At 57.8% G+C, this 27,367-nt stretch overlaps 1 protein-coding gene across 2 annotated transcripts; it reads left to right on the forward strand.

The window, feature by feature from the left end:
• GFRA2 (GDNF family receptor alpha 2) lies at positions 1–27,367 on the forward strand. Of its 2 annotated transcripts, none has more exons than XM_074808005.1 (9): positions 1–348; positions 5,530–5,844; positions 9,316–9,399; positions 13,704–14,052; positions 24,266–24,375; positions 24,458–24,598; positions 24,683–24,858; positions 26,403–26,456; positions 26,614–27,367. In XM_074808005.1, the coding sequence occupies exons 1-9, from the start codon at positions 309–311 to the stop codon at positions 26,737–26,739; spliced, it is 1,395 nt and encodes a 464-aa protein (XP_074664106.1). In that variant the 5' UTR covers positions 1–308; the 3' UTR covers positions 26,740–27,367. The 2 variants fall into 2 exon arrangements, with proteins under 2 accessions (XP_074664106.1, XP_074664107.1); XM_074808006.1 differs by lacking the exon at positions 1–348 and adding an exon at positions 1,252–1,346.

The following is a 27,367-nucleotide window of genomic DNA, read 5'->3' on the forward strand; positions in this document are numbered from 1 at the left end:
CAGAGCTCGCCACAAGCCGCCGGGAGCCCGGCGGAGCGCGGAGCCCCGGGGATGCGGGAGGCGACGAGCCGCGCTGCCCGGCGCAGCGGCTGAGGGCCCCGGCTCCGCGCCGGGCGGAGCGCACCCCCCTTCCCGCTGGCTTTCGCAGCCCACCGCCCATCCTCGCCCGGATTTGGGATCTACCTGGCCTCCTTGGGAATTATTATTATTATTATTTTTAAATTTTTTTAATATTTTGTTCCCCTCTTTTTTTTTTTTTTTTTTTTAAATTTTTTTGCACACGTGGAGGAACGCGGGGATTTACTAACATGATCTTGGCAAACGCTTTCTGCATCGTCCTCTTCGTAGGTGAGTGGCCCCGGCGGGGTTGCCCGCGGGCCGGTGGTCGCCTGGCCGGGCAGGATGGCAGAGGTGGGGGGGCCGGGGGGGGGCCGGGGGGGGCGACCGCCGCTCCTCCGCGGTGGGCTGCAGCAACAGAGGGACGAGGCGAGACACGGCAGTTAACTAGGGGCAACTTTATTTTCCTATTTTCTATCAAAGTTCAAAGAAGGGGGGGGACGACAAACACAGCCCCAACCGCCCCGGCGGGGCAGCCCCCGCCCCTGGCACCCCCCCACCCGCGATCGCGGTCCGCGGGAGCGGGCAGGATCGGCGGCAGCGAAGCCCTCATCGTCTTTGAACCTTTCTCTGCGTGGATTTGCGTTTCGGAGGATACCGACCCCTCTCTCCCTCCCCACCCGTGTCTCCCAACACCCCGCAGCCGCTGCTGCCGTGGGTGCCGGCCCCCCCCATCTCCCCCCCCCCCCCGCATCCCCGCGAGTGCGTGGCGTGGAGAATCGCTTGAGAAAGTTGAGCTGATGGCGTGTGTGTGCGTGGGGAATCGCTGTCCGCTGCAATTCGTGCGTGTTGCGGGAGATCGGGTGCGAGTTATTCCGGAGCTCTGGCTCTGCCGGGGGTGGGGGGGGGAAGCTCAGCCTTCCCAGGGCAGCCCCCTCCGGAGACGGGGAAGGTGCAGCCGAAAAGGGGGAGAAGTCAGAGCTCTCGGTGGGTCTGGGTGGAAAAAGAAGCAAATAAAGGTCCTTTTTATTTATTTATTTATTTATTTATTTTTTCCTCCGGCGAGGCTGGGTGCCCGCAGGACCGTGACACGGGGGTGTGCCGCGTCGTTCCGGCAGCACCCGCACCCCGCTGCCTCTCGGATGGGGGGTGTGGGGGGGATCCCCAGCACACTGCAGCAGCGAGCACCCAAAAAAAATCCTCTGGTGAGCTGGCCTGGGCTGGAGGAGCGTCACCCCGCCTGCGAGGACAGGGAGAAGGGACAGGGAGCGGCTGAGGGAGACTTGAAGGTTGGCAGAACAAACCTCCCTCCAGAGCATCCCGCCGGGCGGGGCTGGGGGTGCGGGCAGAGGGACCACCCTGCGTGGGGTGCTCGGCACCCCCGAGGAGGGCTCTGCTCCCTGGGTGGAAGCGGGGTGACGGGCTCAGCCTCTCCCCAGCTCCCCAACACAATCCCCGGCTGGCGAGGGGAAGGGGGTGCTGTGCCCACGGGGGGTGGGACACAGGGCTGAGCCCCTTCCCCGTGACCTGCCAGCGGCAGAGCATGCGGGGGGGGGTGTTGGGGCAGGGGGGCATGAGCGCTGCCTTCTGAGGCAGAGAGGGCAAGGAGGGGGGCTCTGGGGGCAAGGGGGGGGGACACAAGTGGGAAGGCAGCTGGGCAGGAGGGAGGAAGGGCTCTCCAGAGGTGGCTGGGGGGGGCACGGGCCGTTTGTACTCGTGTCTGACTCGCTGCTGGACGTCTCACCAGAGAGATTCAGGAGGACGGGGACCTCCAGGCTGCCCCACCAAAGGCATCCAGACCACGGGCCACTCGCCCTCGCAGGGGAGGTTGCGTGAAAACAAGACCCTCTGTCCCCTTCTCTGGGTGCCCCAAAGGTTTCATGTGTGCGGGGCGGGGGGGGGGAGGCTGGGCGGGGAGGCTGTGTGTCCATCCCCCCCCCCCCCCCCCGAGCCAGAGGAGCTGCAACACCCCGAGCAGTGACTGCAGGGAAGGCGTACGCTGAGCAGTAGGGATGGGGTGAGCAGGGGGCCTCATCCTGCTGCTTTCTGAAGCAGCCCCCCCATGGCATGGAGGAGCCTGGGCGAGCGGGGCCCGGCACGGAGGAAGCCCAACTCTTCACATCTGGGCTCTTCTTTCTGATGAGCCAAAAAAGCCCTTTGGTTGGGAGAAAGTGATCGCTGCCACAGCGGCCGGGCTGGGAGGCTGCACGTTCCTCAGCAATTATTTTTTTTTTTTTTTTGTGAGTCAAGTCGTGAGGATAAATATTTACCTCTAAAGCTGCCTGTGTCCAAAGGTCTCTGGCAGGACCAGTAAAAGGAAACATGTCTTACAGCTAGAAAAGAAGCAACACAGCCTGATGCTGCTGGGGGAAGCCGTGGGAGCGAGAGGAAAGCGGGCCATCGCGTTGTTTGCTGGCTGGCTGTCGGAGGCTTGTGCATCTGCCTGCAAATCCTTGCTGTGCTCCGGCACCCCAGAGACGGCTGAGGATTAGGTTTAAATTCTCTGCAGATGTTTTATTGATATGAGTTTAGCGAACACGTATCTGTGAGGCGATTTCTTTTGGGTAGAAAAAACCCCCCGCAGCTTGCCCCTCCGTCCAAACTCCCCACTTGATACCTCTGCGAGGGTCTGCGGAGCTTCACGCGGCTTGGCAGCGCTGCGAGCGGGGAGGAGAGGAGGGCCCCAGGAAAAAATACCCACCCAGCAGCCAGGGCTGAGCATGCTGCTGGATTTTGGGGGGTCCGAGCTGCCCTGTGCGGGCTGTGAACCGCGGGGAAGGGCTGTGTCTGCCCTTCCTCCCCCAGCGGGATGGCTCCGTGCCGCGCTCCGGGCTCTGCTGGCGCTCCCAGCTTGGACGCGGTGCGGGGTGCTGCAGGCACCCTCCTGGGGCTGCTGAGGGGACACGCAGCACCCTGCTCTCTGCGAGGCCAAGGAAGCGAGGTGACAAAAGCCGGGAGACCGAGGCCAGCTCACCGCCACACATCCCTGCCAGCTCCCCGGCACGTGGATTTACTGTTGGGCTTCACACCCTGGCACGAGCGAGCGCCCGCCCCGGCACTGGGGTGTGCAGCCGAGGGTGCTGGGGCCCCTCGCAAGGATGGTCCGTGTGGTTCAGTGCCTTTTGCCTCAGGGCAAGGCCGTCTCCCTTCCCTGCCTGCCTGCCCGCACCGATCCCTGCCTGGGAGGCCCATGGAGCCAGCGAGGAGGCAGGAGCACGGCGGGAGGAGAAGCTTTGGATGGCGTTTTGGGAAGAGGCTTCCTTGCATCAGCTGGAGAAGACCGAATTGGAGCTGAGACCTGGACTTGCTCCAGCGGGATCTGCGGCAGAGGAGGAATGGCACCGCTGTGGGATGGCTCTCCATGCCTGGGGGCTGGTTGCCCTGGGGCCAGCGGCTGCAGAAGGAGCAGGTTGTCCCAGCTGCTGCACTGGGGGACTCTGGGCTGGGGTTTCCCGGTGTGTAAAGGTGCAGAGCTGACCCCTTTCTACTCAAAGCACCAAAGCATCATCCATCTCATGGCCAAGAGCTGGCATTTCTGCCCTGAGGAGCATTTGGGGATGCCTGTTTCTCCTCCACCAGGCCAGGCTGTGTGTCAGGAGTGTGCCTCCACCGCTCGTGGATCCTGCCTGCCTCCCATGTGGAATATAATCCTGAAAGGCCAAGGAGGGCCTTCCCAAGGGGCATCTGCCACCCAAAATTGGATCTAACGTGGGGTGTAGGGGCTCTGCGCCAGCTCCTGGTTACCTGGACACCCTCCAGACCTCTCTGAACCCAGCAGTGTTTGTTCGGGGGCATCGGCTGAAGACCAGGAGGACGGGATCTGTTCCTTGGCCTGACTGCAGGCAGCGGAGGTGTTTCCACCCGGGGCTGCTGCCCGTTGTCCCCCGGCATTGCCCCATCCCTCCTGCAGAGCCATCCGAGCCCCGAGCATCCCCTCTCCTCTCCCCGTGGCCCGAGGAGCGTGTTCCGACCTGGCGAGGTGGGCAGAGGCGTGCGTGGCCACTTGCTCCTGTGGCCACTTGCTCCCGTGGCACGCAGGAGGCAGGGGACGAGTGTCCACCCCAGGGTGGTGGCAGGGGACAAGCCCTGCCTGCGTGGGGGGAGCTGCTTGCTGGGGCTGAGCACTCCCTCCCCGAGCGTGGGAGCTGCGTGTCCTGGTGGGTGGGGGGGGGACACGGGTGGCCCTTGTCACATGCCTGTAGGTGTCACTGTCCCCCTGCCATACCCGGCCGAGCGGCCACGGGTTGGAAAGGGGCTGGGAGCTGGAGGTTGGGGTTTGCTGTGCCCATGTGCCTTGTGTGTGGCATCAAGGGGAAGGGTGGGGGCTGCTCCCCAGTGGCGATAGGCACTGCACGAAGTGGGGGTCTCCCTCTGCATCACCCTCCGGGGCGGCCGAGGTTGCCCTCCAGGTCCCCGTCGTGCCCATCTTTGCCCATTCCAGGGCTTTTCTTGCCTGTGGTTGCAAGCTGGTAGATGGGGGAGGGGGGTCAGGAGTGGCAGCGGGTCCTGCCCACCCTGTCCCCATCGCTTGGCTGGTGCAGGATTGGGGTTAGGGGGTGTCCAGCTGTGCCAATGTACCTGTTCCCCTTCCCCGTGCACCCGTGATGGGATGGGCCTGGGATTGCCTGGGATTGGCTTGGCAAGAATCGATTTGAAAAAGCAAAAGAAAATGAGAAAATGATAGAAACAGGATGAGAGCTGAGGGAGTGCTGGGTGGGGGGGGGGGGGTGCACAGTGCTGCTTGCCAAGGCAGGGTCCAAGGAGCAGGCAGGAGCCAGGCAAGCTGGATGGTTGCCACCCCGAGGGGCGGCTAGCACAGAGGCACGCAGGAGGCCGTCCCCGGGAGGAAGAGTTTGTACCGAGCTGCAGCCGATCTGCGGCCCTGCCAAGCCCGAGTGCTCAAAAACCCATGAGTCAGATGCCCTAAAAATCCTGTGGCAGGCCTGAAAACGATGAGCTGCAGAATAAAACCCAAGCCGCGATGGGCGCCGAGGGTTTGGATGGGCTTTCTGCTTCCCTTGATTCTTGAGAGGTCATGCGTGGAGGCTCGTGTCCCCGAGCACCGGGGCTGGGTGTTTGTTTATTTGCCTGTTTGGTTTTAATAAGAAACAGAGAGTCCCGTGGCATCACGTGGCTCCGGCAGCCCAGGCGTTGGGTTAACCCTCCACCTTCCCCACCCCACGTCTTGGGGCGCGTCACCGCTGCCGGGGTGACATCCCGCTTTGCTTTTTCAGGCCACCAGCTGGATTTAGTCGTATTTAACAGCCTGTGGTGGGGTTGTGGCTGGGGACACGTCCCGGCTGGGTGTAGGTATGATGGAAGGAGCCCAAAGGCAGCTCTAACGCTGGGGAGCAGCAGGGGCTGATGTGTGGGGGTCCCGGGGAGGGGATACAAGGGATTCGCCCCACCCGGTTGCCCTCCCTCACCTCTCTGTGCCCTCATCTCTCCTTCCCGCCCTGCCCCCTCGCCCAGATGAGATCCTCCGCTCGCTGGCCGGCCCCCCGTCCCCGCCGGGGCAGGACCCCCATGGCTGGCGGGTGCCCGTGGACTGCGTGCGAGCCAACGAGCTGTGCGCGGCGGAGCCCAGCTGCAGCTCCCGCTACCGCACGCTGCGGCAGTGCCTGGCCGGCCGCGACAGGAACACCATGCTGGCCAACAAGGAATGCCAGGCGGCCCTGGAGGTGCTGCAGGAGAGCCCCCTCTACGACTGCCGCTGCAAGCGAGGGATGAAAAAGGAGCTTCAGTGCCTTCAGATCTACTGGAGTATACACCTCGGGCTGACCGAAGGTACGGGGCAGGGCTCCACGGGGTTGCGATGGGGTGGAGGGTCCTCACCCACTTTGGTGTTGGGAAGCTCTGAGGGCACCTCGTTGCTCTAATAAAAATGGGGTGAGCAGCGCCCTGGGCTGCACGGGCACCCCAGGCAAGGCAGGTGGTCCCCCCTTTTCTCAGAGGATGCTGGTGGGGGCTGGGCTGGGAGCTGGTCTACTCAATGCGGGTGCAGGGCAAGGGAGAAACGGGCTGGGGGCTGCGTTGGCAGCAAGAGCTGATCACTGTCGTGGCAGAGATGTTGTGCCCGAGCCTCTGGGCACCTGCGAGCCAGGACAGGGCTCCCTTCCAGCTGGGCTCCCTCCCTCCTGCCAGTCCTGGAGGAGGAGATGTGCCCATGGGGTGCAGAGGTTGGGGCAGGGCTTTGCACCTCAGTACCAGCTGTAGGGATCTCTTAGGGTGCAGAGGTTGTTGTGGCCCCCCCCAGCCCCCTGTTAGCCCTGGCTCCGGGGGGGTTTGTGGGCTGGGGAGCAGCAGCGAGGATTCGCTGGGGTCTCACCTTGCGATGCACCGGAGCCGGCCAGAATTGTAGCCGGGTGAAGGCGTAAATCAGAGGCTGGAGCAGTGCGGGTGATTGGAATTGGATTTTGCTGGCCCAGGGCTGGTTTGTTCACTGAAGGCAGGGGGAGGCAGCGGGCTTCACCCACTGCCCCTCGCCCCTCTGCCGGGGCATCACTGGGGCTGCCCCGGACGCTTGTGCTGCTGGTCCAGGGCTGCAGAGGGGCACTTTGCTGGGCTCAGAGGAAGGACCTGGCTGTCGGGAGCTCTGCTGGGGCTGGGGCTGGGGCTGGTGGGGTTTGCTTTGCTGTCCTGTCACCCCTGCACAGCTCTGGCAGCGCCCGCCTGGCCCCAGACTGGAGAGGAGCAGAGCCAGCATCAGTTTAACAGTATAGATCCCTTTAATGGGCTTAGGACTGGCTCTGCATGTGGAGGCTCTTAAATCCGGGCTCAGCTTGTGCAAAACCGCCTGTACCAGAGCCCCAGGGTTGTGGCACAGACCTCGCAAGGGCACATGCCCGCCTGGCCGGTGGCAGCCTGCGAGCAGACGGACCCTTGGCCGCCCGTGGCACCAATATTGGCAGCTTGGCCCCTGCTTCCACCAATGATTTGGGTCTGTAAAACCGCCTGTTCCTCTGCTGTTTCGTTTCCCCAGCTGGAAGCCACCTCCTTTAGCAGCTTGAGCTGAAGGGATTCATTTGATGGAGCCGGCGGAGGAGCCTCCGTCCCTGGCAGCCTCGTTCCTGCAGTGGGTGCAGGTCTCCGACCTCCCCCCCTGAGCTGGGATCGAAGCCAGAGGAGGTGGTGGTGGTGCTGGGAGGGCTTTGGGCAGGGATGCAGGGAGCTGTACCTGAGCATGCACCCCCCGGGTGACATTACCTTCAAATCTGGGTCAGCAACAGGGACTAGAGCCTGAAAACCAGCCCAGAGCAGGAATTACTGCTTAATTGTTTTCTACCCCTCATTAGCAGCCTTCATTCAGCAATTTCAGAGGGCTTTGCAGACATGAATGAAGGATGCTTTACTGCTTGATGGGTACTCCAGGACCTGTACCAGGAGAAGGAGGAGGAGGAGGTGGGAAGAGAAGTGATTATACCAAGTCTTAAGGAGAGGTAGAAGCTTTGGGGAGATCCAGCAGCTCACAGCTTTAACGTGCATGAACCTGTGAGTGTAGAAGCGATGAGGAGCCCAGGGTAGACCCTGATCTTCTGCCTTTTAGCAAAGATGCTGTGCCCGGTGGTCCCCCAACCAGCCTCTTGGCTGCGGGAGCTAACCTGTCCCTGCCATTAAGGAGGACTGTTTTCACTCCAGCCTCATTCCTGGAGGTTAATTGCATCTCAGTGAGCTCAAGAAAAGTCCACTGCCCTTTTAATGCTCAGTAATTTTCCTAGCAAGCAGCAGGATTCAGCTAGTATTTAATTATTTATTGCATTGGCAAAGCAATATACCGGGAGGTTACAGTGTTTCCTAAATGCACTTTAATAAAGGTGCTATTTGTCATCGGAGCATTAGGAAGCCCAGCGAGGCGAAGGGGCTTGACCCGAAGTGGGGGGACGTCGCAGGCTGCCCGGAGTGTGTTTCCTTCCCCGCGATGAGCAGCCGCGGCAGGAGCTGCCCTTGGCCCCGGCGTGGGCTCTTGCTCCCGTGTAGCATCACCCTGAGGGTGGTGGCAAGGCCAGATGCGGGGTGATGGGCTGAAACCCCACAGCCCAACCTGGCATCCCAGCGGGGTCTCCCTGGCCCAGCCACCCAGCTCTGCCCTCCCAAATTTCCAAGGAATGGCGCTGAGGAGCTGCTGGGCTCAGAGCGAGCCCTCCCGCACTGCTCCCTGCCTCTTAATGAGCTTGTTTTCCAGCACAAGGATTCAAGTGGCTCCTTAATTACACGGGATAAATGCTGCTGCCTTGGGCTAATAATAACTCGGCGGAGCAGACGTGGGCTGAGCGGTCCGGGCTGCCGGGTCCGTCCCCGGGACACCCAGCGAGGGCACCCGCTGCGGGCGGGGATCCTGCCGGGCGCAGCAGAGATCGATGCTCCGGGCTGCTGGTCAGCCTCTGACTGGGGTTTTCAAAGTCCAGCCATTGATTATTTTTATTTTATTTTATTTTATTTTATTTTCCTGTGGCTGCTGGGGTTTGAGGGGAACATTTCCTCTCCCGAGAGCCGTGGCCGGCTCTCCTGAAATCAGCCTTTTCTGCAGTTCCACGAAGCAAAAACACGTGGTTTTGCCCTGAAATCAGAGATGGGAGAGAGGAGGTTTGCTCCCAGCCTGGGGACCGTGCTCAGGTTCCCTCTGGAAAGTGCAGATTGTGATGGATGAGCCCCTGGGGTGCAGCGTGGGTGGATCAGGGGTGGGGAAGCTCCTCAGGGCTCTCCGGTTGGGTCTGTATCCTCCCAATGAAATATTTCCCTTTTCCCAAAGTACATCAGAGGCAGAGCAGGGTGGAAAACAATCTTCACAGCATTTTTTTTTCAGGCAAATGCTTTTTTTTTTTTTTTTTCAACAACAATAAAACAATCCAGAGTTGAGTCTAGACCCTAAAACCTTCAGCTTGCAGCTGGCCCAGACTCTGCGGACGTCGTCACGAAACATTGACCTTTCAAATGGAAATTCCCCCAACTCTTGAGGTCAGTTTGAACGCAGCCGCTGCCAAACCTGACTCGCACAAGGAGCTGAGCTTGCGGCAGGCACCTGCCTGCCCGGCCACAAACTCCCAGCCAGCAAGAATTAAGCTGAGTTGGTCCAAAATGGTTTTTTTTTTGTTGCAGGGTAGTGCTTTAAACGCTTTTTGGTTTTTCCTTCCCAAATCGCAGATTGCCACTCCAGGGGGGTGCCCGCGCCTGGCCGTAGCCTCGGTGGTGGCTGAGGTTATTCACTGTGGTTTTTAATTTGCTTTTTCTCCCCCTTCTCTTTCTTCCCTCCCACTCTAGGAGAAGAATTTTATGAAGCTTCCCCCTACGAGCCGGTCACCTCTCGTCTCTCTGATATATTCAGACTTGCTTCAATTTTCTCAGGTAATAAAAGCAACATGCTTCCGCTGTTTTATCTTCTCTTGCCCGTGAACGTAGACCTGCTACCGAGCTCCCTGGCAAGGAAAACACGCAACTCCTTCCGCCGTGGTTTGATCCTTTGCTCCTCCAGCTCCTGTGGCCGCTCTCCTGCCCGTCTCCTCTCCCATCGCCCCGGAGCCGGTGCCTTGAGCATCAGTTGGGGGTGACACGTGGCCCCTGCAGCCAGCCGGGGTGCTGGAGCCTGATTGAGGGGAGCGATGTAGGGGCTGGTTCACTGCCAGGGTTTGATGCACTTTGGGACAAATTCTCTCTGTTTCAGACCTTCCCGGCGGGATCAGCCCCGGCTGAGGCGAGGGCTCGCTTTGAGCCCCTGCCCAGCAGTGACAGCAGAGCCACGGGCCACAGCCTCCTTCTTGGGTGTCCTATTCCCCCCCCAAGCTGTGATTTAGGTTTTTACCTTTTGGATTCAGCTGCTTCCAACCGTGGGCTTCTACCGAATAGCTGAGGTGGGCTGGAGAGCCTGTAATCCCCTCGTTTGTCTTGTCGACGCATCCCCTCAAGCAGCCAAGTGTCACGGCATTAGGCAGGGCAGGAGGGGGAGGCTCCGGGGGTCCAGACCCTCCCGCTGCCCATCCATTGCTCTGTGTAAAGTGGTTTGTTTTCTGGAAGATTTGGGACTGGCAGGACACCCCGTATGTGGGGAAGCTGAGGGGGGGGCCCCTGTTTGCTGTCCCTCCCCGGGGTAGTCAGCCTCGAGCAGAGCTACAGGCTGCAACTGGGGGAAGGATGCTGAGCCCTTCGGAGCATCTCTCAGCCTCCACATCCTCCTCTCGGGAACCCAAAACTCCACCACCATCCTCAGGAACTTTTTTTTGCCATCTATTTCCATGACAACCCTCGGTGCTGCCACCCCCACTCCCCCCCCCCCGTTTTCAAATTAGGTCAGCAATGCCTTGGCTTCTCCTTGCTCTTTCTCCTCTTAACCCTTTCCTCAAAAGCCACCCACCGCTGCAGGGTTTTGGGGGTCTCTTCATCCCCAGATCTCATGGTGGCACCTCGGGGATCCCGCAGTGAGGCCGTGCCCCCCCGGGCTGTGCAGCTCTGCCCGAAGCCACCCCAGCTCCCCTGGGGACACCTCAGAGGGGGACTGTGACACCACGTCCCCTCGCTGCTGTCACCCGCCGGGTTTTAGCTCCCGAAACGAATTTGCCAGGCTCCCTCCGGGGAGCTTAGCACCAGTTCAGGATGACGATGCCACCCCCTCCCGTCTCCCGCATGCCTTTTTGGATTACATTAGCGTCAAGGAAATATTTTAGCTTCTGGAAAGTATGAAAAGCAAAGTGTCTGGAGTGGGGGATTATACGCTCATGGGTTGATTTATTCATAAAAGCAAAGCGAGAGGAGAAGGAAGTCTGTCTGGCAATTTTGGGGCTGGGGGAAGAGGGGAATTGACAGGTTTTATGCTCTGGAGTTGTGCTGGGACCATCGGGGTGGCCTCGATGCTTCTTCCACCCCTTCTCCATCCCCCTCGCGCAGGGCTGGAGCGGTGGGAGCGGTGAGCAGCTGCCCCCCGGGACCCCCAGCCCCGACCCGCGATTGAAGCAAACGAGCTGTTAGTGTTGTTTCTCGATAACAAGGCTGAGGCAGAGCGCTGCTAATTGCCTGTGGGGATAACAGAGGGATTACTTTACCTTTCTCGAAGGAAGGGGCTGTGTAAGCGAGGAGCGGGGCGATGCACGCTGTTCTGATTTCTCGCGCCCTCGGTGGGCAGCCAGCTGGGATCGGGGCGGGGGGGCTGGTGGCACCGTAAGCGAGCATCGCAAGCGAGCACCCCGAGCAAGCACAGCAGCCCTCCCCGCACATGGGGTTTTGCCCTCCCAGACCCCTCCGTGGAGCAGAACATCCCAGACTGGGCTCTGCAGTGCCAAGGGGTGCCGGGGATGGCCCCATGGAAACCACAGCCTGTGGGGAGGAAGGAGGAGGCTCCGGGTGGGAAACCAGCCCCACGCCGTGTCTCTGCCCACGCGGGCACCAACCCACAGCAGCAGCACCGCAGAGGCCGGTGGGTGTCAGACCCCCGGCCTCAGCCCACGCCGCACAGCACGGAGTGAGCTGGCAGCAGCGCTGCCTTCCCCATCACCCTCCTCCTCCTCCTCTGCCCTGACCCCATCCTGCACCGAGAGGCCTGAGGGGACGGCTGGTGGCACCAGGCCTCCCAGCGCGGTTCCCTCCCCAGCTCCTTGGCCCCCGTTTCCTTCTCACCTCATGAAATTTTCATGCTTGTGCTTTATTAATGAGCTCCCCAGAAACCCTGCACTTTCAAGCATCGGCTCTATTAAAATGCATCCAGGTCCCTGCAGGTCTCGGGCAGGGCAGGAGCGATGCTCTGGAGGATGAGGCAATCAGGCAGTGCTTTGCACAGATCCCACGCTTGTGCCGGAGAGCTGCTGCGCTGGCTGGCAACGTTGCTCGTGGGGCTCGGAGCCGGGGCGGCCGCCAGCACCCCTGGGTGCAGAGGGTGCTCGGTGCATCCCCCTCAAATTCCAGAGCTCGTCTGGGCAAGGAGAAAAGAGCGCCATGTGTCCCCCAACCTCTGTAAGTGTCTTTTGCCCTTTCTGCTTCTCTGACATCAGTGTCATGAGCTCTTTCCATCCTCAGCCCTCAGCTGGAGGGACCCGGGCTGCAAAGTGACAATCCCAGCCTCATCCTGTCTTTGGGGCTCGGCTGCACAGGGAGGGTGTGAAGCCTCGAAGGACTTGCCTTCCCCTCCTTTCCCCCCTCTCACCGCTTTATTCCTGACAGGGCTTCTGGCCCGTTTGCAGGAGGAGCAGGGAGGAGGCTTCTCCCCCAGCGCAGCGCCCGTTCGCGCTCCGACCATCCGTCAGCTCCAACATCTCTCCGCTCAGGCGACCTTCTTGCCTCTTGCGCTATTTTTCAAGGCAGATTTACTTCTAAATCACACATCAGAAGAAGTGTTCACTTTACGTATGTCTCATCAAACTCTCCTGGCCCCGGTAGATCTCCACGGGGGGTGTTCATCACTGGGATGACACGTTGGGAATTTTGAGGGCTCTCTCAAACAGCTTTACCCCCCCAGCTCTGGGGACTCACCGCAGCCTGCCCAGGGGGTGCTGGCCCTGGTGAAGGGGACCCCGGGGACCCCACAGTTGTCACAACATGGGTCAGGACTGGTGCCACCAAACCCCCAGCAGCTGAACATCCCCCAGGGGCAGCAGGGTGGGGATTGGCACTGGGGGGGACTTCCAGCTTCACCTTTTAATCAGGACCCCTTAATGTAGGCAGCGCTGTGCTGGCAGCTCCCAGGATCACGCGGAGTTGGATAAGACCATGGGAAAATGAGACAAAAATCGGGTCCTGTGCTGCAAATGACACCCCAAAATGCTGCTCACCTGCAGGGCAGCCCCCAGGGGCAGCTGGGGGAGGCAAGGGGAGGTGGGGATATGCTCGCCCAGGCAGCTGCTTGTCATTTGCTAATTAGCAGGTCCCTACAAATGTGTCTGTTAGGGACCTCTCCTCGGTGCTGTCGTTTGTCTTTGCCTGCAGAAGCTGGGAGACAATGGAGGAATCCACAGGCTTGGCTTGGCTACGAAGGGGAGGAAATTAGGGACGAGATGGCTAGTGCAGTCAGGGAGCTTCTAAAATAGCACCTGGGTTGCTGCTGAGGGCAATCCATCATTTTGACAAAAAAATAAAAAAAGAAAATTCAGCATCCGTTCGCGCACGGTGGGTTGGCTTCGTCCATCCTCTGCCTGTTTATTTGCTGACAGCTGGGATTCCTGGGATGGACACGGGATCTGGCCGGTGCCCGGCTTCGGTGGCAGCCTTGTCCCCATTTGTCCCTGCCCTGGGGGGGACTGGCTGGGGGTGACCCACTTTTGGGGAGCCCTAGGAGAGGATGTGGGGGCCAGGGGGGCCCTGTGCAGCTCGGCAAATTATTCTGCTTTGGAGCAGGCTGAATAATTAATAATTATTCTTTGAATAATTGATAAGGAAAAAAAAATATTGCAAATTCATGGCATGAATTATGCACCGAAGACTGTTTGACCAGGTCCCCCTGCTGCAGTTGGTGCGCGTTAACCCTTCCTGTGCTGGAGAAGGACCTCCAAATCGTGCAGGGGGATGGGGGTGAAGCGGGGGGCACAGCAGCGGCGCGTCCAGCCCCCTCCCCACTGCCTGCAGGGCAGGGCCAGGCTGTGCTGGAGATGCCCGGGGTCACACCGATGCCGCGGCATCTCCCCATCCCTCGGTGCCACGCTCACCCCTTCTCCCTCTTGCTCTCCGGGCAGGAATGGACCCCGCCACCAACTCCAAAAGCAACCACTGCCTCGACGCGGCCAAAGCCTGCAACCTGAACGACAACTGCAAGCGCCTGCGCTCGGGCTACATCTCCACCTGCAGCAAGGAGATCTCGGCCACCGAGCACTGCAGCCGGAGGAAATGCCACAAGGCGCTGCGCCAATTCTTCGACCGCGTCCCCAGCGAGTACACCTACCGCCTCCTCTTCTGCTCCTGCAAGGACCAGGCTTGTGCTGAGCGCCGGCGACAAACCATCGTCCCCTCTTGCTCCTACGAGGACAAGGAGAAGCCCAACTGCCTGGATCTGCGCAACACATGCCGGACGGATCACCTCTGCCGGTAAGGGCTGCGCGGGGCTCTGCGCCGGCTGCCCCAGCCCTTCCCAGTGCCGGAGGGGGACCCACAGGCTGGAGAGGGGAGGGCCAGGCTGGGGGGCCATGGCTGGGTTTGCAGTGCTTTCTTGTTGCATGACCCTCCTCCAAGTTTATCGGTTGCCTCTCCCCAACGCCGCGTGGCACTTGCCGGCTGGGCCTCCTCCAGGAACAGCTGGAATCTGTGCGCAAAATGGGGCAGATTTAATGGGTTTTGGCTGCTCATGGAGAGGCTGAGGTGCAGCCTGGAGTTTGGTCTCTCCTCGCTGTGGGGTGAACCTGTGGGTTTGTGCAGGGCTCCGTGTGCTTTGCCAGCATGGGGGCTGCCAACTGAGCCCCCCGCACCTCACCCTGAGCTCTGATCTGAAACCCCCCCGTGCAAAACCCCAGCTCTGCCCTTCCCCGTGCTTGGCCCGGGAGGCTGCAGTGGGGCAGTGGCCTCCAGTAGCGCTCGGCGTGGGGCAGAGCCATGGGGCAGAAGCAGAGCAGTGGGGATGGAGCTGCCTTTCTGCTGTGAGCGGTGGAGCTGAGCCCCTGGGGACTGCGCTGGCTCTGTTCCCCACCCGGCACCGCTCCGTCTCCCCAAGCTGTGGAGGGGGTGAACGTGCAAAAAGCACCGTGGCAGCGTGGGCACCCACGCCCTGCAAGCAGCAAAATCCCTCGGCGTGCTTCCAGCATCCCCAGCAAAACTTCATCGCTGGTGAAATCCGCTGTCTTCCCCGTGGCAGAGCAAAGTTGGGAGATCAGGCTTTTGTTCCATTATGAAACTCATTATTCATACGGCAAAAAACCTCCTGTCACCCTCTGGGGGCTGGATCAGCCTCATAAAGAATATGTTTCCTATGAGGAGGAGGGCCTTTTTGCCATCAAGGTGATGGAGTTTCCCAGAGCCTGGTGGCGAAATAAATAAATAACAGAGCTTCAGGTCTTCCTCTGGCTGCAAGCGAATGTGTTTGAAATGTGGGAATGTGGCTTTTTATCAAAAAGTAATACAATAAGCCAATGTCTATGAATAAAAGATACCAGGGCTGTGCCGAGTCGTGGCCAAATTAATGGGAGCACCTTTCTGACAGCAGGCCTGATGCTTGCTCAGACATTAAATGCTGCGGATGCAACCGCTCGCGGGGGGGGAATAACCCGCATTAGCAGCGCATTGAGGGGGACCGGAGAGGCCGCAGAGCTGCCGAGCATTAATTATAAGCCCGTTCCTGCATGAAATGAAATTCTGCCAGAAAGAGGTGAAACAGCAAAGGGGGAAGTGTGTGGCAGCTGCTTTGGCTGTTTGCTCCAAGTTGGAAATGCATTTTTTCTGGGGAGGGGTGGGCCTGGCCGGGGGCTCTCGTTCTGCAAAGCACCCGAATCCGGTGTTTATTTGTGCCTCCAGCTTTGGGCATTGGTTTGCAGAGTTTTGCCTTTACCTCGGCTGTTTTCTCCCCGTGCTGGGGGGTTGCAGGGCTGGGCATGGATGCACCCCTCGGATCTGGGCTGGCAAGATCCCATCCCATCCACTCCCCTCCTGCCGTGCTGCCCCAGGGGGGCTCTGGCAGCGTTCCCCAAGGCTCAGGCAGGCAGGTTGGCTCCGAGCCCCCCATCAAAAGCTGTCGCATTAACCAGGCTGGGGCACTGGGGTGCAAGACGGGGTTAAGAGCCTGCGGCGGGGAGCACGCGCCCGGGGACGCTCAGAGATGCTGCCACGCTCCAGCAGCTCACTTGTCCTCCTTGTGTTTGCAGCTGCAGAAGTGTTTCGAAGCGGTGACCTACCTAGGGTGAGCCGTGCCTGGCACCTGAGCTGAGAGGGGGAGGAAAAAAATAAGAATTTTTCTCCAGTCATGTTGCGTTGCAAGCGAGAGAGGGTCTGGCTTTTTTCTCCCTGGCTTTTGGGATGGCGAGGGCTCTGGCAGAGCCTTCTAGCAGGGGCTGTGTGTGCGCTGTGCGTTCCCTGGCAGCGGGCACACGCGCAGGCTGTGGTTTATGGTCCCTGCTGCTGTTTTCCCCCCGCCTCCATCTCCATCTGGAGGTCTCCTGCCAGCACATCTTCCCTGGGGGTGGAGGAATGGCCCTGCATGCTGCGCCTGGTGCACACATGGGCATCACGTCCCGTCGCCTGTGGGGCAAGGATGAGGAGGAGAATTGGTCAAGGAAAACCATCCTCAGAGCCTGCTGCCCTGGCTGCTTGCTGTGAGCTGCCTGATATCCGGCGGCCGTGAGTCCGTCCGCCCCAACACTGCCCCAGACACGGGCAGGGAGTCGCAGCACCCATTGCTGTGGGTCCAATTTCCCAGCTTAGAGCTGGGCATGGACGTACCTGCTGGCTGAACCCCTTCTCCCTCAGCTCCTCCTCCATGCACATTCCTGGCATTTCCCAGCTGCTCCAGGCTGAGAGAGCACCTAGTGACCCTGGAAAGCCCAGGCTCAGGAGCCGAAGGAAATCTGGGCTGTCTAACCACCCTGTGGGTAGCACAAACTCCTCCAGCAGCTTCTGTTTGCACCTCGTCAGAGGGTTTTGGCTGATGTGGACGTGCCTTGTATTTCAGGTGGCTTTGGCTTGGTATAAGGGGGTGATGCAGAGGGTCCTAGAGACAGCGCTGCACCGCACACAGGGATCTACAAACTCTGGTGCACGGTTCCAGGATCCCTTGTGATGCTGCTAGTCCAGCTCTGGGCTTCTGCAAAAGCCCAGGGAGGGGGGGGGGTTTGCATCCCTGTGCCAGCTGGGTGAGTTTGGTTTTTTGGTGTCCCCTTGGCCGAGCAGCTCTGGGCTTGTTCTGCAGGGCTGCCTGGTACTGGGGAGGGCCTCTCCTCTCTCTCCTGCCTCCCCAAGGCCCTCTGCTTTTATAAATAACAAAGCATTGGCAGGCAGCCCCTGCCAAGATCATCACCAGGTGCCGGGAATGTGTATAAATAGAGTGCACAGGCTTTGTCCTCCTTCCCACGGCATCTGCACCCACCAGCCTCCACCCAAGAGCAAGCGGGTGTGAAACCCCCTCCACATCCCATCATCCCGAGCCCCTGCTGGGGTCTGCCGTGGGCTTTCCCTTCGCTGCCTGTGCTTATCGGCCCGGCATCACAGACTGATGCTTGTCCTCCTTATCAGCACACGGGACTGGCAAGGGCATTGAACTCAGAAGCAGATTGGCAAGCTGCTCCGAAACCCAGCGGTGACAGGAGATGAGATAATGCTTCTGCACGAGCTGTGAACGTAATTAAGCCTCCTGGCTGAACGCCTAATGAATGGCAAAGCCCTCTCTACCGGGATAGGACTTTGCCAGGAGGTTTTTGCTGCCATCTCACCGTGGTCGGTGCTGAGATGGGTGCAGGGGGTTGTCCCTCATAGGGGCTGCTGCTCCTGCAGGACACAACCCACGCTGAGGTCACGTTGCTTCCTTCTTTCCCACGAGAAGCAGAGGAGTCGGGGGAGAGGGCAAATGAATGGTCCAGCATGGAAAAGAGTCATTCTGGAGGTTTTCATGGCTTTCTGCTGCTGCTTTCCAGCTGCACAGGGCTGGTGGTTAAATGGTTGTTGAACACCAACTCCTGTCCCATCAGTGGCCACAAAGCTGGGGAGATAAAAGCTACCAGCACTTCCATCAGGACCAAGAGTGGTTCTGTAAGTGGCTGTTTTCTGAATTCTTTGGACCGGGGTATTTTAACCAGTGCTCAGCGTGGAGCAGGGTCTGGATCACCCGGGGGTCCCCGTGGCGAGGAGGAGGGTGCTGTGCAGCCCCTCCATTCTGCATTGCCCTTCTGAGCTCGGGTCCTGGTCCTCTAGCCGAAGCAATTCAAATGGCCTTGACCTGTGAGGCTGCTAAAAATCCCCTCTGAGATGCCCCAAGCCCCTTCGCCCGGCTCCTGGCCATGAGCGCAGGAGCAATCAGGCTCAGATCGCTGCAATTTGTGAAGCTTTTTGCGCCGGGAAGCTTTTCCCGGCACAACAGAGGAGCCCGACGAACTCCCTGAGCTTTGTGCCTGATTGCAATGGACAGGTTTTAGCTCCTAGAATATAAAAACCTTTTGCAAAACACTAACCTCAGCTAAGGGGAAAGGGAAGGAAAGGGGAGAAAAGAGCTGATTTCAGCAGCTGCAGTTTGCTGTATTTTTCATCTTGCATCAGCAAGTCAGGAACACAAATAATCTGGTCTTATATGCTTCAGTGATGCTGGTGCTGAAGAATTTCCCAGCCTCCACTGGCTGTAGCTCCTCAGCATCCAAAAGCAGGGTGATGTTTCATTTGCTTGAGTTTTCTCCCCATTTTCAGTGGATTTTTGCCTGGGGGTGGGGACGGATCCTGCCCAGCTCCTTGCAGGACGCCCGTGGCTGTGTCCATTGGCCAGGTGCATTTCTGCACAGCAGAAACCATCTCTCCTTGGCTGGGGTTGGGCAGCTAATTTGGGAGCGATACCCCGGGGAGGGGAAGCCTCGCTTCATCACCCGAGGACCCACGAGGGAGGCTTGGCCCGCGGCGTGCGCAGGAGAAGGAACGGATCCAGGCTGGCTTGGTATTGATTAAACACCAAACATGGGAACAAAACGCTTTGTTTTTAAACCCACGTCCTCGTCTTCACGCCCTTTGTTTAGCACAGACAAAATGCCATCTATAATGGATGTTTCCTTGATAAACAGCGGAGCGGCAGCTCAACTTTCTCATTACGGCGTGTAATGAGAGCGGCTCAGAAGTACGGCTCAGCTGTCCACAGAGCTGTCTGGGAAGAGGAAGAAGAAGGAGGGAAGAATGCTGCTGGATTTATCAGCGGTTCAGGGAGCTGGTAGAGAGGAGCAGTGCTCGGCCCTGGAGGGGGGACAGGGCACGATGGGTCCCCAGGGGTGGGTGGCTGCACTGGAGCTGGGCAACCTGCAGTAACCTGCCAGGAGAAGCCTCCAAATCCGACCTTAAATTAGCGAATCTGCAAAGGTTGGTGGCTTTGGCTTCCCAATATGGGGGGGGACACAGGGAGGGGGCCAGTGGGGCAGCACCCCCAGGTACCTCTCCCCTGGGACCCTGTGGGCACCCAGGTGCAAAGGCAGCTGGAAGGGATCTCTCAGCTCCGTGGCCACCTTGCTCAAGGCTAACGGTGCTCTTAACACAATAATAAGTCAATTCGCACTGAATAATTAAATAGAGAGCCTTCATAAGTATTGACTTAATGTGACAGCAAGTCTATACTGACTCAGGGTTTGCTTATGTAAACACAATCTCCTGTTCGGCTTAGTTAGCAGTTCAATGAAATAGAACAGTCCTTCAATTAAAATCAAATGATGCGTGTGTTTAATTCTTCCCTTCTCTTGCTGGGTAATGATAGGGTTTGAGCATAGGCAAGAGGATAAAAAAAAAAGACTTTCAACTGCTCTTATCTATGATGAATCTAAATGCAACGTCCTAAAAATACATATGGATAACTAAACTTCGTAATTAACGGCTCCTAACTTAGCAGTTGGTCTGTTGGCTGTTTGTCCTCATTTTTTTCCCTCTCGCTGGCTTAGCTCTGCTTACTCTAATTTGGGGGTTTCTCCTTTGCTGAGCTCTGGTTCATTCTGGTTTTGCCTCTTTCCTGCTGCCCCCATCGCCCTGGGCGGGGGGCGGCGGTGGGATGGGGGACCAGCGCCCATCCTGCGGAGCGCTGCTCCGCTACAGCAGAGAGATGGTTTTCACTAAAAGTAGCAATAAAACCCTCCTGGCTTATACCAGAACAGGTGACTCCAGTCTCCACCAGAGGTGGCAGATCACTTTTCCTGGATAAAACAAATATTTCCATTGATCTTTTTTTTTTTTTTTTCTTTTTCCCCTGTGAACTATTTACTAGCTTTGGTAGAGGGTCATCCAGAAAGTGGAGTTTTGCTCCAGCTTCCCTCTCATTTCTTTAGCTGATCCCCATCCCCAGGGCTCTTTGAATTACCTGGCCACTGTTCTTGGTGTTTGAGGCTAATTTTTTTTATCTCAGCATCTCCTGGCTTTGAAAGCATTCATCTCCAGCAGGACGAGCAGGCAGAGCGAGCGTTGGGAGGAGGATGCCCAGCGGGCCCACGGGTTTTTCATGTCTTGCTGAGTTTTTGCATGTTGTCGCAGCTTCTTGAACATCCACTGCTCTGCAGGGGGGGGAGAGGCACGTTTCCAAGCCGCCTCTCGATGCTCATGTCTATTAAAGCCATTTTTCCTTGGTCCCTGTAAATTGCCTGTGAAAAACACGTCTTGAGTAATCTCCGCATCTCGATATTTTCTGCATGAAATATTCAAGAGCCTGATACTGTTCGCTTTGATGGGTGGTGAGTTATTACCAGCGCTGGGCTTGGACTTCTCATAGGCATGCGGTGATGGGAACAATTAGCACCCAATTAGGCACCTTGCATCTGTTCTGGGGATTTTTCTGCTTAAAAAATTGCAATGCACCAACAAGCGGAAAAAACCAATCAAAAATCCTCTGCTGTGTAGGTAACTTTTAATGTCAGAGCGAGGGTGTCTTGCTGGCACTGGCAAGCTGCTGCTGAATTCTTGCACGCTAACAAGGGTAGGAGAGGAGTTAGCAGCCAGGAGCTGGCGGGATGGGCCCTCCAGCAATGCACAGAGTCCCCTAAACGGGAGCTATATGTGCCAGGGGTATACGTGCACCGCAGGGACCCAGGTCCCTGGGAGGTGTCTGGAGTTGGACAGGGAGAAGGAGAGGTATTAAAGCCCCTGGATCCCTGGGGCTGCCTCCCCTTGGCATCGTTCTGGTCTTTTCACTCAAAAATCAGATATATTTTCTAGATGCATCAAAGAGAAACAGCTTGTAACCCCCTAACTTTGAAATCTAGCGCTTGGACTGGGTTTAGGATATGATATATGTGTGTATATATAATTAATTCTTGTTAATCCCTTTTTCACTCCTTTTTTTTTTTTTTTTTTTGACTTGGAGACCTTTCAGGAAAATAACGTGCTGGCTGAGGCTGTGCTCTGCAGCTCCCCGCGCCGTTGTCCTCCTTCCCCATCCCTGCCCCAGCTGCCAGCCCAGCTCTTCCCAGCCCAGGTCTGGCCTTTGCAGGCGGAGACTGGCCAGACCCACCTGCTGCCTCGAGCTGCCAGCCAGCAATTTGGCACCAATTCCTCCCGTTTCTGCTAAGATGGACTTGGCTCCCTCTCCTTTTTTTGCCCAGGCACTTAAAAGCAGAAATCTGAGAAGCCATGGGCCGACTCCAGTAAGGTTTATTCCTGGCAGTTAGAGTCTCATCCAACGACTGCAAACTCATTGTATACAACGGAAAGAGTGACATCTGGCTTGGATATTCTGGAAAGATTACCAGCTGGCTTGTCATGTATTATGAAAAGAATAACATTTGCCTTAGAGGATGCTACAAGCCAGGAGCAGGGCCCCGGGGAGCAGCGTGACAAATTTTCATGGCGCTCGGTGATGAACTTGCCACAGTTCTTTAAGAGAATTGACGTGCTTTCGCCTCTAATTTGGGGAGAGGGGAAATGCTGTCGGAAACTTTATTTATCTCCTGTGGAGGGGAGGAGGAGGGCATCCAAATACCTTCATGCGATGGGGATTGTGTGAAAGGAGCGGAGTTGGAGCTTTTCTGCTCTGCAACACCCACCCTGGGCTCTTCCTTCTGCTCCCACTTAGCAAGTGGGGAGCAACACCCCTTCACCCAAGGCTGGTTTTGGCTGCAGGGAGGGCTGAGCACTGCGAATGCCCCCTGGCAAAGCTTTTCATGCACAGCTCCAGCGAGGGAGACTCTGTGCTGAGAGCTGAGCATCAGCCCCAGGAATGGGTGCAGGGTGGGAGACCCCAGCCTCCCTCTCTGCACCGCTGTCGTAGGGAGTTTTTCTTTCCCCGTGTGCTAAATCGCTAGAGAAGAAAATAAACGTGAGTCTGGTGAAAACATCCTGCTCCTGGGATGGGTGAGTTTTGTTTCCAGGAAGAAGGAGAGGGAGAAAGTTGGCTCCTTGTCTCACACATGCCACAGGAGAGCTGCAGAATCCCCTTTTTTCCTGAAATCGGGGCTTTAGCCCAAGCCCATCCTCCTTCCTTGTGTCGTGGAGCAGTCGCCCCGCACACCCCCCAGCTGCATCTCTCCCAGTTGTGTTATTGCTATTTATTAACATCCAACATGCAGAAGAGCACAGCAGTGCCCAGGAGTCCTGTCTTCTCCTTGGGAGTGCTTGAATAACCCAGATGAAGAGGCTGACCTTGTCCTGGAAATTTGCAGCCTGTTGGGAGGCTGTAAGTGGGTCAGGCAGCTGGTGTAAGTGGGAAAATAATCCAGTTTATGCCGCTGGCAGCCTGTCGGCAGGTGAAAACTGAGCATGACCTGCATGCCCAGCCGTGGGAAGCAGCAAAAAGAAGGTACCAAATGCACGGGTGGCTCTCACCAAACCCCCGCCTCGGCCAGGGAGCTCACTGTGGGGTGATGCTGGGGTCCCCAAAGGACCAGGGAGCCCCCAGAAGAGGCTCAGCTGCTCCACAGAGCATCAGTGGCTGTGAAACCCCTGGAAAAAGCCCCAGCCACGGGTGGCTGGAAACAACAAAAGTCTCCAGGAAACCGCTGCATTCCCACGTGGAGCATCCAGTGCTGCGGTCCAGCCCCGAGCAGCTGTGCTTTATTCCCTCTTACGTCCTTTTCCCAGTACGTAGCCCAGGAAAACACAGTGGCCTCCTGGCTGCAGGCTCAGCAGCAGCATCTCTGCTCCCCCCTCCCCGGCGCTGGCTGCATTTCAGTGGTACCTGCCCCCCGCTCCCTTAACGCACTCGAGATTCCGGCGTGATGAAAAGTGCTGGATGGATGTAAGGTATCTCTGCAGATCCCTTCTGCTTCATTCAATCACTGCTTCATTTGTTCCTCCATTTAATTTGATAAAAACCTTCTGAAAACAAATCATTCCTATTTTTTTAAAAAAATAACACAGTTTCTACCCTTTATTTCCATCAGTTCTTATGGCTTTAGGCAGGTACTGTTGGATGATTCAATCACTGGTTGGACAAAGATGACATTTAATTAAGAAGGAAGGAAAAGGAAGCTAAAGAAAATAATGTATGCCTTCTTTCTATATGAAGAGTGGAAAAAAAGAGCTGAGGAGGTTTTCTGTTGTGAAATGCAAGGTCTCATCTACAGTGTCAGCAACTTGGCTGCTTCGCAGCGATTCCTCCCTGTGATTGAGATCCAGCCTGGGCCACAATTCAGCCTCGTGTCTGTTCGTTTAATGACTGAGTCAATTTGGAAAACTGCAGCCCATCCGTCTGTCCACCTGGTCCATCTGTCCATCTTCTCCTACATCCTTCCCATTTCTTTAGCCTTCTACCTCAGTGATTCGATTCATCCCAAGAAAAAAATCCCCAGAGCATCGCGTGGAAAGTGTGGGTTTGGCTCGGCAGAGCCAGATTACTGATACACCGGGAAAGAATTGTTCTTCCATCGCTCCTTGCACTTTTTCTGTGCATTACACTGAGCAGTGAGAGGAGATGAGAAGGGGTAACCAAGCCAGCAATCGGAGTGGAAATCAGCTCCTCTGCTCCTCTTGTCCCTTCCTATTCCTCCTGGTCCTGCTGGTTATCCCTATCTCTGCTCTTTCTGCCTTCACTCTGCCCCAGAGCCGAGTCTGGCAGGAGGGCAGGCAGGGATGGAGGAGGAGGGCAGGCAGGACACGAGCATCTCAGCCCCTGGGGTCTCTGTGAGGCTTCCTCTTGTTTTTTCCCTTCTCAGCTGCAAAAGAAGAAAGGAGAATGTAAACCCCAACCTCAGGCATTTTAATTGCACTCTAAGCTTTAACATTTCAGGGGGAAGATAAAAACAAGCCGTGAAATTTTACAGTCGTGTAATGACACCGGGAGCAGCGCGGCCAAATGAGGTTGTGAAGTTTATGGTGTGCTCTGCCAGTTCAGCAGTGCTTGGAAAGGGCTGGGGAGGTGGGGAGAGGTAAAGGATGGGGGAACGAGGGTCCCACGCTCGGGGGCTCACCCCCAGTGGGGTACCCCTCCGTGCGCAGGCACCCCTCCCTTGCTCGTGACCCTCTGGCAGGCTGCGGCAATGGGAGGTGAGACAAGAAGTTGCACCTCCTGCGTTTAGATCTCATGTAGATCTCCTCTCTCTATCTCATTTACCCTCTTTTCTTGCCTTTATATTTTTAAAATGTTGCTCCTTGCTGCCGAGTTGCTCTGTGCCGGGAGCGGCAGTGAAATCCCATCCCTCTCCCTCTTGCTCTTTGCATCCAGGTCCCGGCTGGCCGATTTCCACACCAACTGCCAAGCCTCCTTCCAGTTCCTGACAAGCTGCCCCGGGGACAACTACCAGGCGTGCCTGGGCTCCTATGCGGGGCTCATCGGTGAGTGCCGGGGGTCGGGGTGGTGAAGGGTCTCTCCCACCGTGGCCCCTCATCCCTCTTCCTTCTCCTTGCCCGGGAGCAGGCTTCGACATGACGCCCAACTATGTCGACGCCAGCACCACCAGCATCACCATCTCGCCCTGGTGCTCCTGCAAAGGCAGCGGCAACATGGAGGAGGAGTGTGAGAAGTTCCTCCAAGACTTCACGGAAAACCCCTGTCTCCGTAAGGCGCTTCCCTCTCTCCCTCCTCACCCTGCCCCATCACTGCCGGGGTGCAGCCCCCCCCATAAACATCTCCTGCCCCCAGGAAATGCCATCCAAGCCTTCGGCAACGGCACCGACGTGAACCTCTCCCCCAAGAACCCTTCACCCCCCGTCACCCTCCCGCCGAAGACGGAGAAGAGCCCTGCCTTGCCAGATGACATCAACGACAGCAACACCATGTACGACACGAGCATCATCACCACCTGCACCTCTGTCCAGGTACAGAATCCCAGAATCACCTCAGTTGGAAAAGACCTTGAAGATCGTCCAGTCCAACCATGAACCTCACACTGACCGTTCTTGACTCCACCAGATCCCTCAGCGCTGGGTCAACCCGACTCTTCAACCCCTCCAGAGATGGGGACTCCCCCCCTGCCCTGGGCAGCCCATTCCAACGCCCAACAACCCCTTCTGCAAAGAAATCCTTCCTAAGAGCCAGTCTGACCCTGCCCTGGCGCAGCTTGAGGCCATTCCCTCTTGTCCTGGTGCTGGTTCCTTGGCTCAAGACTCCTCCCCCCTCTCTGCACCCTCCTTTCAGGGAGTTGCAGAGGGCCATGAGGTCTCCCCTCAGCCTCCTCTTCTCCAGACTAAACCCCCCCAGTTCCCTCAGCCGCTCCCCATCAGACCTGTGCTCCAGACCCTGCACCAGCTCCGTTGCCCTTCTCTGGCCACGCTCGAGTCATTCAATGGCCTTTTTGGAGTGAGGGGCCCAAAACTGAACCCACTCATCGAGGGGCGGCCTCACCAGTGCCAAGCACAGGGGTGAGATCCCTTCCCTGTCCCTACTGTCCACGCTAGTGCTGATACAAGCCAGGATGCCATTGGCCTTCTTGGCCACCTGGGCACACTGCTGGCTCCTGTTCAGCCGACTGGCATTCAACACCCCCGTGTCGCTCTCTGACTGTACAACCTGAGCCCAGTCGCTACTGCAAACTGGGGTGACTGGTCTGGACGCTCGGGGGGTCAGTCAGCCAGGAGATCGGCTGCAGCCCGTGGGCAGCAAAAAGTCCTTCTCGGTGCACGCATCTCGCTCTGGGTGCAGGGTAGGGACCCAGGTGCCTGGCAGGATTCGGCCATCCCGAGTAACTGGGGTTCTGGGCACTGCCCAGAGGTCTGGCATGGGGAACGGAGGGATCTGTGCCCTGTCCATCCCCTTCCCTCTCTCGGGGCGTCGTCTCTGCCTGGCCCAGCGCTGTGCCCAGGGCAAGGTGAGCTGTCCCGAGCCCAACTTCTCCTGCCCCTGGCTTGTTTGGGGTGAAAACAGCTTAAATTCCACATGGTTTTGGGAAACCTGAAAAACACATATTTTCTTGCACTGTGCTGGGCTTGTGGCTTCACACTTCACTCTGTAGGTGATAAGGTGCTGCCAGGAGAGGAGCGGGACAGGGGAACTGTGGCCAGTGGGTGTCACAGGAGTGGAGGCAGGGTCCTCAGCAGGAGTATTTGCGGCAGGGAGCATGGGGGGAGTGAACCTGGGGCCGGGATGAGTCTGGGTGAGTGCTTGCAGCCTCACGTGAGGGGCCCAGCAAAGACCCAGAGCTGCCTGGGGAGAAGGGATGAGCCCCTTTTCTCGCCTTTTGCAAAGCTTCTTCAGGCTTCAACACCAGCCGCGTGCTCTGAGCCCCCATTTCCAATCGCCCCGCACCCTTTCAGGGCAGCTCAGTAGCTGCCAGGGGAATCTGGGGACCCCAAAGCTCAGGGTGTGACCCTGGGCAGGACCAGCCAGATACCTGCCCTAAACTTTTCTGTTTTCTCATCTTCAGGAGCACGGCCCGAAGCTAAACAAGTCCAAAGAGCAGAGCCTGTGCTACTCAGAGGTATGTTTGGGGCAGGGGAGAGTGTGGGGTGGGGGGTCTCGGGGCTGGGGAACCACTGGCTTCACGGACCGGAGGGCAAAAATAGGCATTTTTCAAGGTTGGCTGGCTTTCCCCTAAAAAGGGCCTTGTTGAAACCCTTCTCTCCCCTCACCCGCAGACCCAGCTGACCACGGACATCATGCCAGACCAGAAGACATTCGTGGACCAAAAGGCGGGCGGCAGCCGACACCGGGCGGGCCGGATCCTGCCCGTTGTGCTCATCCTCCTGCTGCTGGCGTTATAGAGGGGCGAGCAAGGCAGCGGCCGGCGGCACAGGGACGCTTGCACAAGCGCGCACAAGCGCGCACCCGCCGACATGCTCGCTCTCGCCTCGGTTCCTGCCGTGGCGACGAGGAAGGACCGGCTCGTGTTGGAGACTGAAACACCGGTGATGCTGAGCCCCAGCACACCGGGCGGCAGGAGGACCCTCACCATGCTGGGAAACTTTGGTGGTTTTCTTCCTATTTCCATTTTCCCCCTTTTTTTTTTTTTTTGGTCTTTGATGGTGCGTTGGGTTTCTTTTCTAAAGCAGGAGGCCACGGCTTGTGGCGAAACCCCCCCATGTGCCCTGCAACAGGAGATTCAGAGCTGCGAGCGGCACTGGGGAGGGAAAATAAGCGTCGAGCAGAGCTTTGGCAAAGGTTATTTGCAGGAATCAGCCCGGGTGCGCTGGGGTGGCTGCGGGGACGGCGAGGTTTCCGCATCGGAGCATCCCAGAGGATGGACGTGCCATTGGGAGGCTCTTCTGCATCCTCTGAGGGGGACTCACTCGAGCTCTTGACATTGTTATTGGGGTGGAATTTTTTTCTTTCCCGTGGTCGGCGAGAGTTTTAAAATGGAAGAGAAAAGAAACTACTATTCAAACGTTGTGA

Source organism: Strix aluco, chromosome 28, assembly GCF_031877795.1.
Source record: "Strix aluco isolate bStrAlu1 chromosome 28, bStrAlu1.hap1, whole genome shotgun sequence".
In the NCBI taxonomy this organism is placed as follows: domain Eukaryota; kingdom Metazoa; phylum Chordata; class Aves; order Strigiformes; family Strigidae; genus Strix; species Strix aluco.

Bases quoted from the DNA above. Each gene is read 5' to 3' on its own strand.
- GFRA2 (XM_074808005.1), top strand. From the start codon at position 309: ATGATCTTGGCAAACGCTTTCTGCATCGTCCTCTTCGTAG. The intron at 5,845-9,315 runs GTACGGGGCAGG...CTCCCACTCTAG, and splicing joins ACACCTCGGGCTGACCGAAG to GAGAAGAATTTTATGAAGCT. The intron at 9,400-13,703 runs GTAATAAAAGCA...CTCTCCGGGCAG, and splicing joins ACTTGCTTCAATTTTCTCAG to GAATGGACCCCGCCACCAAC.